Genomic DNA, 14,950 nt, shown 5'->3' with positions numbered 1-14,950 from the left:
GCCTAATAAATATTTTTAACTAGATGGCAGTCACTTTACTGCCTGTCATAAAATGTGTACTATCATCGGTTTCATTGTACTTCGTCCTAGAACACATTTATCCAAAAATCAAGGAGGCTAATGATTCATATTGTTTCTAATAAGTTACACTTGAACTTTACGGTCTTTCTTTTATTGCAGCAAAGTTAAAAACCAACAAAATTTGCAATGACCCCCTGACTGTGTAATCCAAATAAATGCATTTGTCTCGGCAAGTTTACTGATTTCTTTATTGTGAAAGAATGTCTTGGGTTATAATGTGTTCTCCAGATATGTTGTGGCGACCGAGGGCAGATTTGTTAAAATTCTTAAACTCTTGTCATGAAAGGATTATTCACTTTTGCCGTCTTTGCAAGCATGCTATCAGAAGTCACACCGGTAATCCTAATGGATGTACCGTATTCCAGTCAAGGGAATTATTTTCTCCAATTTTCATTAAAGTTAGATCCACTGTTACTTTTGTGTTCTGCTTCCTTCACTTTCTTCGCTAATGATTTTTAGTGCACGACGTTTTAATCTGGAAATCACTTTCTAGTGCAAGAAGCATTGAGGTTAAACATCAAGATGACATCTTGCTGAGCTCAATGGAAATCGCATGAGAGCTTGCAAGATATGGGAAAGCTACTCCGTCATAACATTGCCTATGCTAGTCTGGTTCCTTATTTCGTATGTTCCCTGCGTTCCACACCGCTATAGGAATAGAGGAGCCCAACACAGGGAGTAAACAAAGCGGGGAACCAGTCAATGCATATGCTTGAAGTATACACGATGCCACCCTTCGTACAACACATTGGATATTATATAAATCCTGATCTCATTATGCGAATCCCTTGCGTCAAAAAAGCATACGACAACAAAATGTGTGCACCAATTTTCTCCAACGTGCGTCCCTGATGCACAAATGTGCGTAAAGGGAAACACTGGCAGTAGATAGCAAATTTCAAGATACAGTGACGTAGAAGGAAAGTAGATCAAAGCACTTGCAAGCAGCCATTTACAGCTTGCATCAATGAAGAATAGAAAATTCATGACTAGAATTATAAATGTAGCACCTGCAAGCAGCCATTGACAATAATGCAGAAGGAAAGGAGCACTTGCAAACTGCCTCATACAATTTGCATCCATGTAGAGTACAATATACATGGATAGAATTATGAAAGTAGCACTTGCAAGCAGCAATTTACAATAATGCATCAAGGAAGATTAGAAAATACATGCATACAATTATGGCGGTAATCCCCCTCCATACAAAAGAACCATTGATCCACGTGAAGCAGCTGGCAGCTGTCTTACATACCCACATTGGCCAAGCCTGAGACTCAAATTTAAGCAGACAGACTTGAGATGGCAGTGATTGGTAAAGGCATGCTGTTTAGACCATTTAGCGAGCCAGGGCCCCTCGGATGCCTTGGCACATAACATCAAATTTTACCTTTATTTTGACATTCAACATTAATGCCAGTGCTTGAAGCCAGAGTTCATGATCTTTACACATTAACCCCTGGTGACGAGATTAAGTGGCAGGAGGTAGTAGCCTATTGCAGTGCTCTGTAGCGTCAAGGTCAATTTGATACACTAAAGTGGATGGTATTATAGAAAGGTAGACAGATGTGGCTCTACAATGATACCAAAAAATCTGGAATTTCTTGTTGCACTACAAAATACAGAGGGGAAAAACCTTATGTTTTGGACCCGATCTGATTGTTATAGCTGTGTAATTATTTTTCATGGAAGAATTTTTTTTATGTGCTTTAAAATCTTCAGAGAAGTTGTTCACCATCAAGTCAGTGAAGCCGTGTGACCAACCATAGCTGCCATTTCTCATACTCGACATTTACAAGTTCTTTGTCTGCATCTGCATCACTAAGTCATCTGAATTTGATAATTTATAAAAACTGATTGCTACTTACATCAATATGAAAGCCTTTACTTAAGTTATTGAAGCTTTCATAGTTGTGATTCTTATCATGAAAAGTACTGAACGAAATCTGCCACCTCCATTTTGGAAAGTGGAGAATATGACCCAGTTACTTTAAGTAGCAGATTTCGACTAGAGCATAAACAGCGACCACGTGATCTGACATAATGGTAATTCACAGCAATGAATGAGGTATCTAATGGGGGTTTTCCCCGAAGAGGGTGCTTCAAAAACCCGCTAAAAATGGCTGGTGTTTACAGCAGGCGTCAAAAGGCACTTCCGTGCAAATGGAGTAGAGGTGTTAAAAGGTGCTTCCATGTGAATGGAATAGAGGCGTCCAAAGGCACTTCATGAGGTAAAGGGTTAACACATTAACCCCTGATGACGAGTTTAAGTGGCAGGAGGTAGTAGCCTACTGCCGAGCTCTGTAGCATCAAGGTCATGTATGCTACACTAAAGTGGGTGGTATTATAGAAAGGTAGACAGCTCTACAATGATGCCAAAAAATTTGGAATTTCTAGTTGCACTACAAAATGCAGAGCTAAAACCTCTTTTTTTTTTACCTGATTTTTTTCTACCCCAAATTCACCTTTGGTCGGAATCCAATTTTGTGTCCGAATTTTAGACTTTTTGGTCTCAGATCTAAGGCAGACTGGTATGAACTGCAGACAGACAGATGAACCTTTGCAAAAAGTAGGACAAGGTGGGCATTTGGAATAAAGAATGGTCTCGATATGAAAATAATGTGTCCGTTAACTCTTTACCTTTTGCTAACGCATATATGCGACCATAAAAATAGCCTTGTAACCCCAGAGACGCATATACAAGCGCTAATAATACTCTCTCTGTCCCGGCTGGCTCAAAGATGCGTTAACCCCAGATACGCATATACATGTTTCATATTAAACCTTTGTATTGGATGAAATTACAAACATCCGTTCTCTTTTATAATATTTAGCCAATGAAAATAGTCCTTACATAAAATGATGAACGTATTCTATTAGTAGTTTTACAGCATATAAGCAGGAAATTCTGTTGAAAACGAGGTCATTGGTGAGAGTAAAACAAAATGTCAACATTCATGTATTCTGACGACGATTCTGATGGAAGTTTTGAAGGATTTGAAAGTGAAATTGATTTTAACCAGATTCAAGATGAAGGATTGGACATTAATATAAGTCCTGTTTCGACACCTGACATTTCAGATTTATCTGAATCTGAGGATGAAATGCGAGGCAATCAAATCTGGTCGAAACACGTGAGACCGGTAAATGTGGACAACTTTACAGCAGTTTCAGGGCCAGCATTTATTTTAGAAGAAAATGCAAGGGAGATAGATTTCTTTTTATGTGCTTCAGGCCGTATCATAAAAAATTACCAAATCTGCAATAAAATAGTGGACACATTGGTGTGCAAAATAGTGGTGAGAAAAGTCATCTAATATACATTTTAAATACAGATATATTGAGATATATTTTTTTATTATAAATATGTGAATATAAACATTGATTCCTGTGGATTATATGTTCTTGTTGGTGGAAATGAGTGGCACAAAACATTGGTAAGTGTTTACCAAATTTTTTTTCATTAAATTACGTAGTTTGCATAGGACAAAATTGATACAGAAAATGTAGACAACATGTAAATAACTCAAGAAGTTCTCACTCAGGCAGCTATTATGATGCTCTTGGGTTCAGTCTACAAACAGCTGCTAGAAGGCAGGCTGCTTATCAGGCTTAGTAGCCAGGGCAGCAAGTACTTGCAGAAGATAAAGAGTTATGCAAAAAAAAAAAAAAAAAAGGAATCCAACTTTTATCCTTCTGCTCATGCGCGAGCCAGATAGCCAATGACAACTGATGTTTCTAACACGACTAGGCAGTATGTTATTGTAAGATTACCTGGAAGTTAGTGTTTTATGATGTATTCAGAAACAGCTTTCAAAATGTGTTTCCTACTAGAATTTCAGACAAAAACTACAAAAACCTCCAGGGGTTAATGTGTTAAACTTATGAAGAAATTACTGAGAACTGAAAAGTTTTTGAATTATTAACATAATGGGTACCACCAAGAAACTTCAAATTAATCATCACACTTGCTTATGAGTCGATTCCAACTGCAGCATAAACCCTGATCTGCTGGCACACTATGCAAAATTAGAGCAGGGTTTCTGCAGTTTGCAGTTGGACTCGATTTATAGACTAGTACATGTGATACATAATCCAATTACATGTGTATTGTAATGTACATTCATGGTACAGTACAGCTCACATGATTTTGTCAAACCCCACATGGAGTTAATCCACTCCACAATAATGCTTTGTGATGGAGCAGTAAAATACATACAAATCACCTCTGCGACTCAGCAGGTACAGTGATGGTAACTCCACTGTTAAAGGGCTAGTTGACATTACTGATTGACATTTGAACATCCTATGAATGAAGACCACGTATGGAAAGACTGAGATGTCATGAGTGATTTACAGTCATTTCAAGAATCAAGTGATCTTTATTTTGATCATATATTTGGACACTAAGAAAACAACTTTGAAAAAATCTTGTATATTCTGGACAATTAGAAAAGATTACTTTATTTCTTTTGCAGTATGTTTACGCTTTTACTTTATTCAAAGATATCTGAACAGACTTAGTGCATGGTCAGAGGCATCAGAGAGGAGAATCTTAAAATTAAGAAGGTAATTTAATTGGTTTTTCATGCAGATAACAGGTAAAATAGACCATAGAAATGATCTCACTTTATTATGAGGTTGGCCCTCTTTTTCAAATGAAGGGGGCCAAATGGTCCCATTTTTCTCAAACCTGGCCAAAACACTGAATGCCAAGTGAACCTATTTTATTTCCCTATTGTCTTATTTGTGTGTATTGTTTGTTAAGAATTTTGTATGACTTGTTCTATAAAAAAAAAAACACTTGACAAATTTGCAGGTGATTTTGCATTATAGCATCAAGATCTTTAAGATTTATTCAAGAAAAGGTTCAGAATTAAAAATTCACAAGCAATTATGAATAGTCTTTGTACAGTTTTTAAAAATATTTCTTTTCCTTTTCTTTTCATACAGATCGAGAAGACCAGTCAATCCTGTGCACGTAAGTTTACTGCATTGTTTCATATTCTATGTGTCTAATTGTCTCAAAGTTTAATTACAATTACCAGTTAACAACTAATTTAACAAAGTGCAGATATCTGATGTTCATAAGTCTTACTTACGGCATCTGCAAATATTTCATTTAATTTGTAAAGTCAGTTTTTTGATAGGGATTTTATGAACCTGTAAGTGCTTGAGGGAATTGGTCACATGAAGAGTCTTGAGAGTACGATCAGCTTGGATGCTGATGGGTGGGATAAACATGAAGCTAATTAATTTGCATACAGATGGGCATGTGATCCACCAGGCACATTACAGGATAATAAAAATCCCAATCTAACCATGAATCCTGTGCACCTAAGTTTACTGCATTGTTTCATATTCTATGTATCTAATTGTCAAAAAGTTTAATTACAATTACCAATTAACAACTAATTTAACAAAGTGCAGATATCTGATGTTCACAAGTCTTGCTTACAGGATCTGCACATATTTCTTTTAATTTCAGTTAATCAAGACTTGTAAAGTCAGTTTTTTGATTGGGATTTTATGAACCTGTAAGTGCTTGAGGCAATTAGTCAGTGTATCCCCCAGGGGTGTAAAATTGAGGGTACAAAAAACCCCTAGGTGTCAAAACTGGGGGTCAAATAAAAAATGGGGGTCAAAAATATACTGACAAATTTTCATATGACTCGTACTTTTTCAGCTTGAAATAGGATATTGCAACATGCACAACATATTCTCTCTCTTTCTCTAAACATACAAATACACCAACATGCACAGTTAACAAACAAATGCATTGTCCATTCAAAGAATAATTTTATTAGTTCATTTTTCTTTTAAAGTCGTACTTTTAACAGTCTTCTCAACAGTATTATAGCTCAACACATTACATATAAGCCAATACAAAAAGCCAAATAAATCTTTTTAACCAAATGGGAGTTAATTTACTGCCTTTCATCAAATGTGTACTATCATAGGTTTCATTGTACTTCGTCCTAGAACACATTTATCCAAATATCAAGGAGGATACTGATTCATCTTCTTTCTAATAAGTTACACTTGAACTTTAAGATCTTTCTTTTATTGCAGTAAAAGGTAAAAACCAACAAAAAGTGCAATGACCCGCTGACATTGTAATCCAAATAATGCATTTGTCTCTGCAAGTTTACTGATTTCTTTGTTGTGAAATAATGTCTTAGGTTATACTGTTATAATTCTCCAGATATCTTATGGCGAACGAGGGCCTATTTTTAAAAATTTAAAAATCCTGTCACGAAAGGATTATTCACTTTTGCAGAAGTCACACCGGTAATCATAATGAATATTCCAGTCAAGGGAATAATTTTCTCCATTTTTCATTAAAGTTAGATCCACAGTTACTTTTTTGTGTTCTGCTTCTTTCACTTTCTTCGCTAATGCTTTTTAGTGCATGACGTTTTAATCTGGAGATCACTTTCTAGTGCAACGAGCCTTGATGTTAAATATCTAGAACAGCTTGCTGAGCTCGATGGAAATTGCGAGAAGCTCGCGAGATTAGGGGAAGCTACTCCGTCATAACATTGCCTATGCTAGTCTGGTCCATTGTTTTATATGTTCCCTGCATTGCACTTTGCTATACGAATAGAGGAGCGCAAGGCAGGGGGAAAAACAAAGCGGGGAACCAGTCAGTGCCTATATGCGAAGTATATACGATGCCATCCATCGTCCAATGCATTGGGTATTAAATATATCATGATCGTATTATGAAAATCCTTTGTGTCAAAAAAAACACATGGTAACAAAATGTGTGCGTCAATTTTCTCCAGCGTGCATCCTTGACGCACAAATGTTCGTAAAGGGAAACACTGCAATTGGTCACATGAAGAGTCTTGAGAGTACGATCAGCTTGGATGCTGATGGGTGGGATAAACATGTAGCTAATTAATTTGCATACAGATGGGCATGTGATCCATTAGGCACATTACAGGATAATAAAAATCCCAACCTAACTGTGACTTGGTAACACTTGTTTAATTGTGAAATGCTATTTCCCTTATAAATGCCTTGGGATCTCATTAGATTTCAGAGTTTGTGCATCCAAGCAAAACATGGAGTAGAAAGTAATGTAAATGGCGTATTAGGAGCACTAGATTAAACTATTAACAATATATACAAGCATCTGAAATATAATATGAAATTATCGAACTGCTGAAGTCTAAGCTTTCTGATAGAACTTGCAGAATGTACAATCTTTACTTCACCCTAGTCTTTTAACAATAGTATGCAAAGACAGTTTCATCTGAGCTGTAGCATAGCTGTCTGATGTGATGTGATTTGGTTTTTTAACGTTAATAGTTTTCAGTCATCACTGTGATGTCTGCAGTGTAGCAGTGTATAGTGATGTCTAGCACTGGGGCATCATGCTGCGGACATGTATGATGTCCCACCCAGCCAGATTATCCTGACACCAGGCTGACCAGTCCTAACACTAACCTCTTAATGCTGAGCACCAAGCAAGGCAGCTGTTAGTACCATTTTTATGTCTTTGGTATGACTCTGCTGGGGATTGAACCCACGATCTCCCGCATCCGAGGTGGACGCTCTAACCACTAGGCCACCGAAGCGGTCAGCTCTAATGCTGTGAGCCCCAATTCCTGTCTCATTCATACAAGTCTGAATCCATCAAGTTAGGGTACTTTTAGCATCAACTCAAAATGGAGATTGTATCGATCAACCATTTTTTCTCCATTTCCAAGAGAGAAGTTCTACTGATTTACACATTTAAAGTTTCAAAGTCTGTTATCACTAGGGGTGAAACGATTCATCATTATGTCGATGCATCAGTACATTGCTGTAATGATGTACATATCGATACAAGAGATGAGAATTGATACAAAATATACTTACCACGTGCAAGTTCTTTTAGTTTTCAGCAGCAGTGTTTTATCTACCCATGTGTGATGTGTCAGATACGCAGACTTTTCCAATTTGATGCAAAAAAATTCATCACCGCACACCAATGTTATATTTTGCCTGTTAACAACAAACAAAGGTTTGGTCTAAAAGTTGTTGCCAGTACGTAAATTGACACACTTCAGTATTATGTTTTGCTGATTAACACAAAATTAAGGTTAGGTCTAACTACTTTAATGGCTAGATAACAATTCTCCCAAACAGGGAAAACATGCGCACATCAGTTTCTCATGCTAATGTTATCATAATACATAGGGTTACAACTGAGAGTGGAGATTGGAGCTAACCTTATGTGACCTGTAACTGTCATTTGTAGCAACAGGATGTTAGAACCGTATAATAACCCCACCCAAGAAAGAGGCAGAAAATAAACACGTGTTTTTAAAGTGATTCTCACAAGAAATTATTATTTTATGCACACCTTTCTCATGCAATGAAGCAACAATTTCCATTCACTCAGTTGTACGCCTAAAGTTGTTCCAAGATCTGTCAGCATTCAACTGGAAATGGCATCCAGGGCAAAAATATTAAAATTACATGTAGATCCAAAACAAACAAAATTTATCATTTAGATTGTGTTTATGACTGATGATGATAATAGTATTATTATTGAACCAGTGATGTCTTCATCATCCAAAAATGCAGTAATGGTTACTCAGAAGATAAAACGTAATTTGTGCAACAGTGGTTGAAAACACAGTGGCTACATTTTCACAAAGAAGTTAAGTCAAGTGAAGAATGTGACAGTGAAGATGTCTTTGTTTTGCCATATACGGCGTGGCTCCCGAATTTTTCCAAAGAAAATATATTTTAAATATCTTTAAACCTTGATACATCGCTTGTTTTATCATCAGAAATGGTGATTAATGCCTGTAAAGATAGAATCCATACTGTGAAATTTGCAAGTTCTAATAAGATATCATATATAAATTTTATGTAAGTTTTTTTATGATAAATAGTTGTCAATACACTGTAAATAAACTGTCTGGTGAAATAGCGATCGATGAAAACTTCTGTTAAATGCAACAGAGAATGAAATAAACACCAATTAAATGTCTTGCTGTGTGAAAGTCATGTTCTAATCCTTTAATTGCGTTTCAGTGTAAACATTGTAATTGCAACATATTCTGTTCTATGAAAACATGAAAAGAGTCAATCGACCGTCACATCAAAACCCGTGAGTACTTCTGTGAGAACCTAATTACATGACGGCTTTGTTTTGATCAACAATTTTGCAAAGTGTTTGTTGCATTAAAAAATCAATTAAAAGAGACCTGTGTTGTTTTATCACTTTGAATATGTCTTCTGTATCAAATCAAGCAAGGGAGATACAAAGAAAAATTCAGAGGCATGCAAATCTGAGTATAAGTTCTTGTGGTCACTACCGTTATCAAAATTCATTTTATTTGACCAGTTGAAAATGGTTTCACATTTTTATGCACTTAACATCATTAAAGTATCTAGTACCAATGAGTAATGTGTCTTAATCATTTGTAAATGTGATGATGGAGATTGATTGACAATATTGCTCTATGAGGAAAAAATGAATGAAGTACACCGTAATGAAGAGATATTTATTCACAGTCAATCTCAGCACGATTATAAATTGAATATTCAACACAATAACCCCCCCCCCCTTTTGCTTTTATGTTGATCCCTTTAATGGTTTTGGCTTTTTTTTTAAAAGGTCTCTCGATAACTTGTGCCTCATAGTGTGATCGATGTTTTTGGACCCTGATGTGCACGAGTTATCGAGGGAGATGTGTATGTACAGAGGTTAAAAAAAACTCCATGACAAATGTGCAAAAAATCTTTCAGAACAGTACACTGGCAAGGCATGTTGGGTTGCCTGAACACAAACTGCTGATTGAAGGTCCACAGCACCAGGCATATTTTAATGCACATCTCTTCTTTATTTAATACAAGACTTAACAGCTGAAGAAATTGATGCCATTTGCATTAAGAAAAATTCTGCAATCAGTATGACTTTGTTACTGCATGTTCAGAGTTAGTGGAGAGTCAGTCTAACATTGTTGAGGATTGTCTTATATGTGACCTGCAAAATTCGTCATTTGTGACAGCAATGGCAGATGAAAGCACTCACATAGCCAAGAATAAACGTCTTGTCATATATGCTCAGATTATTTCTGATGACATGAAACCACCAAGATTTTGAACAAATATATAGCAGACTTCCTGAAAGCTAAAAAAAAAGTGTCAGACATTCGGTCTGACAAAACCTGAAAATCTGTCAGACCGAAAAAAAATCTGTCAGACCGACAAAATATAACAAAATTGAGGTATTTTGTAACGTGTTTTGTTTTCTATTTTCTAAGTGTAAATAACACATGTTAATCAAGTAAAGTTAAGTCAAATTCACTGATAGTCTGTTGTTAACATGCTCAGTTTATCAAAATTGTCAAGTTCATCTGGATAGTCTAAACATTCTTCCTCAATGTCCAAGTTAATATCATCATCATCGCATAGCTTATTTATTTCCATCTCGAGTGACATATATACACTATCAATAGCTGAAAACGTTTCAGCCACTTCGGCAATTTGAGGCTGGGTTAAGTCTTGGTCTTCCATGACAGACCCAGAGGGAACTGATGTTTCAACAACAACTGTTACATGTGATGTCAATGGTTGTGTATCAACTGGTTCCCTGATGGAATCATCAGTAGCCTCAGAGACTTGTTCAGTGTCAGACAGTGTGATAACTTCCTGTGATGTTTGAGGTTCTGAGACTGTTTCCTTCTTGTTCTTTCTCTTGTATGTAAGTTTTCTTTCCATCACAGACTCTGCCTGAAATTGTTGAAATTTACAGAACCATTAGGAACATGAGCATTTTTCAAATGCACCTGCCACAAAATTTAATCCAAATCCAAAAACTAAATGTTCAAACACAGAAATTTACAAAATATTCAACATGTGTGTTTCTTTGATGGTTTCCTGCCCTTTAAAAAGAAAACTGCATCAGTTTGTATAATGTCAATTATTCTGCACATTTTTACATACTTTTATTTGCTTTTAGTACTTTGCAATTTATAGTTGAACATATAATGCTTACCAGCCAAATGTCAATAGCACTTTCAGGGTTGAATTAGCAATTTCTGGGGATTCAAGCTTCACCATCATCAGGTCACTCAATAGGGAAGTTCCCAAACGAGATTGTCTACAAGTTTTTAACAGCTTCAGCTGAGAAAATGCTGTCTCGCAGGTTAAACTGGTTGATGGTACAGTCAGCATCAGGTCAATTAGCAGCATTATCTCGCTGAGATCTGTAGTCTGCCTGAACACAGTACTCCATGAAAGAGATGTAATATCACCAAACCTGGAATAGTTGAAACAAACCTTTTATCACTGTAATACAAAGAGTAATTAAAAGATAAATAAACACTGATTGATAAAGTGGAAAATTCAGGATCTAAATATTATGTAAGCCTGATAAACTAATAAATGAGAAAAACCATCTTATTCTTTTGACTCAGCTTCCTTGATTCAAAATGATAAGGATGAATTATTGCTATTACAAACCTTAATTATACTTAGAACAGCATTACTTACTTTCTTTTAACCAGTTTCTTTAGAAGGTTCCATTCATTGACCAAACTGTCTGCAGAAATGCCAGGAACCACTTGTGACAGGCTCTTTTGGAAATGGTGGTAAACCAGTTTCACATCTTCATTTCCATAATCTTTAAAAGAAAAAAAAAACAGTTCTTACATATGTGAACCCATTCATTTTATACCTGTACATTCCTTCACTCCATTTCAATAAGTGGTTAACACAAAAGAACCATGTTGTTGCGATAGTGTAGAGCAGTTCTTCATAACATGATCATGTTCATAAATCTGTCAATTGTGTGACAAAATGAAACAGAAACAAAAATAAAACAAGCAAAAATGCAAACACAAACTGAATTTTGTCACAGCGGTGACAACCAATAAAGCAGCATCAAAGGCAAACACATGCAAAAAACAACAAAACTGAACAGCTATAAACCATCTGTGCAAGACACTGCCAACTGTAGAAAGGCAAACACATGCAAGTAACAACAAAACTGAACAGCTATACAAACTGTGCAAGACATTGTCAACTGTAGAAATTTTCAACTGCAGCAAAAATAGATCTTTAAATTCTGAGCTTCCCGCCAGAGGCCAACTTCCGAAACTGAGAATTTTTGTAGCATTTACAACATTTTTGGCTTCAGTCTGGAATCTCTCCTTGATGGCATCACAGACACCTTGCAAAATTTCAGCTGCATATTTCATTGCTGGAGTAGCCCCTTTCAAAGCAATTCCTTCAAATTTTCCAGAAACAACAAGCTGATTCACAGCCTCACAGGTCCTAAAAAATATTCATGCAAATGGTACTCTTGACAGACTGCAAACTTCAGGTTAAGGAATATTCTTAAATTTCTAACAATTTTCAGCAATTAAAATTTTTATATGTGTAAAGGTGATCAAATATCTGACAGTTTATAAACAGAACACTACATTCACATTCTACAGAAGCACTTTCACCAAATATGCTATACATACTTCTCTTTTTTTTCTGACAGTAGCTCAATAGTAGACTCCACCCAACATAAACTGTCTGATAATGTCATTTCTGGTTTCTGCAACTTCAGTGAAAGTCTCATTGATGGCCCCAAGGCATCCTAAAAAGAACAGACACAGTTTTACAACAATTTACAATTTTTTGGCTATAATTATCATAAAGGAACAGTGTACTGCAATAAAGCAGAGGATAATTTTATTATCAGTCCAGAATCTAAACATATTTTAATTGAATGATTTTTCTTAATATGCTAAGAATGATACTTACTTGTAGAAACAATACAAAAATCATCAACTGTTTGTCGATCATCAGCTTCAGAAGACCTTCGGCTTTGGCATTGCCATTGCTTGCTGTTGACAAGTGAGCTTCCAGTACTCTGTAGGTCTTCAAGAATGCAAAAATAGCTCTGAATAAATGAGGCAGCCATCTTGTACCAGTGACTTTCTTTGGATATACACCTTTTCCCATAGCTTCAGTGGATGTTTTTAGCCCTATTTGTTTTTGTAACTTTTCTTGTAGAAATAATAGAGTCCAATAAGGAGTGTCATAAGTTTTTCATATAGTTTTACTTTCTTAACAACATCTCTGAAGGCAAGTTCAAGGCGATGACAAAGATAGTGCACATTGACCTTTTCTGGGTTTACTCGTTCCCTCAACAACGTTGATAAGCCTGACTGTTTTCCTGTCATATTGGAGGCTCCATCACTACCCATAGCGATTAGTTTTTCTATAAACACAAAAAACTAACTTTTATTATAATAATCTGTACAATAAAACATTTATCTTAACTTTAATCAAATAAAGGAATTTAATTTATTCTTGGAATAGTTTTTTAATGTTCCTATTAATAATTATCACTTTACCAAATTTAATCATTGCTTTGTAGAATTAAAAAAAATCTGATCTTATTTAATCAAATTTACAGAATTTGTTAAACTTTTATAATGAATCATACTTTCATTGATGTTGTTCTCCTTGAAGACCTGCATAACATTCTCAAAGAGATCCAGAGACTTTGTTGAGTTTGGAGTGCTGATGTTCAGGAACCTTTCTTTAACAACACCTTTCATTGCAGTTCTTATGTATATGGTCTCCTGTTCATCTCCTGAGATATCTGTACTTCCATCCATCATAAAGGCAAAAAATGGATTATACTCTATAAGATTGACAGTTTTTTGCTTCTCTGTCTGTGCTATACTGTGTATGAAATCTGCAGCTGCTTTGTCATTAATATATGTACTGCCTATGTCTAATTGTTTAGCTTTGTCAATTTCACACAGCCATGTATAATCTGATAGTGGACGATTATTTTTGGCTACTGCATGTGCATTTCTGAACAAATGCACTAATCTACTTTTTTCAGTTGCCTTTAATTGCCTAAGTGCTTTGCCGGCTTCTGACCCTAGTTTTTCCTGAGCAGTTTTCTGTCTGCCTGAAACAAACTCTGATGCTTTTTTGTGGGACTTGGAAAGTTCATGATCATTTATTGTTGACATTCTAAAATTTGTACATCCGACGATAAACGCGTTTGTGTTTCGCAAATTTTCATCAGACCTCGCTTTCTCGCCGTAGAAACTGAGACACATGGCACACTGCATAACTTGCTTTATTTCATCAAATATTAACCAGTCTCTGTTTTCTTTCCATTTATCATTAAAGGTTCTTTCAACCCTATGTTTTTCATAATCCTTTTTCTTTTCTTTCAATTCTTCATAAGATAGTTTTCTTTTTTTCCTTGGTTTCGCTCCGTCGTAATATTTCAACGATGCCATGATGACAGGTGAGCCGCATAACTGTTTATAACAGGCGTATCGATTGGATCGCTCAAAAGCTTGTAACCAATGAAAATCTGTTTAACAAACTAGATTCAAGAACGACTACTCGAGCGGTGCAGAGTGAGAAAACTGCCGGACAGTCGGTCCGATGCCGACTAACAAACTGTCGGTCCAGGTAAAAATTTGTCGGTCATGTCCGATGGACCAACGGCTTTCGGGAAGGCTGATATAGAATGTTCACATGCTTCTGGCAAGGGAATAGCCTTATTGGCTTTATTCACATTATTTAACCCTTTACCTCATAGAGCATAGTTACAAAGTGCAGCGTGCTATAAATAGAACACCTGTTACCTATTACCATACGCATAGGCCTGCCTGTTAACTGTTAACCCTTTAGCTACAACTGTCGCATCAAAGTGTCTACTGTAAATAGCTCCTGAACCCCACTGATGCATATATGCAGTGCCGATAAGCCTAGTTTACTACCCCAGTGTCACTTATGTGCGTAAAATTCAGCAGTATTCGAAACCCCAGTATCGCATCTATGTGGACATGACCGCTATGTTAACTAGACGTTGATTGGTTGAAAGTACAGA

At 36.1% G+C, this 14,950-nt stretch overlaps 1 protein-coding gene and 1 pseudogene across 8 annotated transcripts in view; one reads left to right on the top strand and one right to left on the bottom strand.

The window, feature by feature from the left end:
- The window catches only part of LOC149803270 (uncharacterized), a 350,601-nt gene that overhangs the window by 52,620 nt on the left and 283,031 nt on the right, over positions 1-14,950 (top strand). For all 7 annotated transcript variants that reach the window (XM_089952935.1, XM_089952932.1, XM_089952930.1 and 4 more), the window contains exon 3: positions 5,035-5,062. In XM_089952935.1, the coding sequence (XP_089809061.1) occupies positions 5,035-5,062 (28 nt within the window). The remainder of the gene's footprint in view (positions 1-5,034; positions 5,063-14,950) is intronic.
- On the bottom strand, positions 9,631-14,615 carry LOC149803271 (zinc finger protein 862-like; annotated as a pseudogene). The gene is made up of 7 exons (XR_016420170.1): positions 13,535-14,615; positions 12,847-13,306; positions 12,561-12,679; positions 12,156-12,366; positions 11,584-11,720; positions 11,087-11,350; positions 9,631-10,821 (listed from the first exon to the last, which is right to left on the bottom strand). The product of XR_016420170.1 is annotated as a zinc finger protein 862-like (transcript).

The sequence above is a fragment of the Sinohyriopsis cumingii genome, chromosome 3 (assembly GCF_028554795.1).
Source record: "Sinohyriopsis cumingii isolate HCF-2022 chromosome 3, ASM2855479v2, whole genome shotgun sequence".
Lineage (NCBI taxonomy): Eukaryota > Metazoa > Mollusca > Bivalvia > Unionida > Unionidae > Sinohyriopsis > Sinohyriopsis cumingii.
This window is presented reverse-complemented; position numbering and strand designations above follow the sequence as displayed.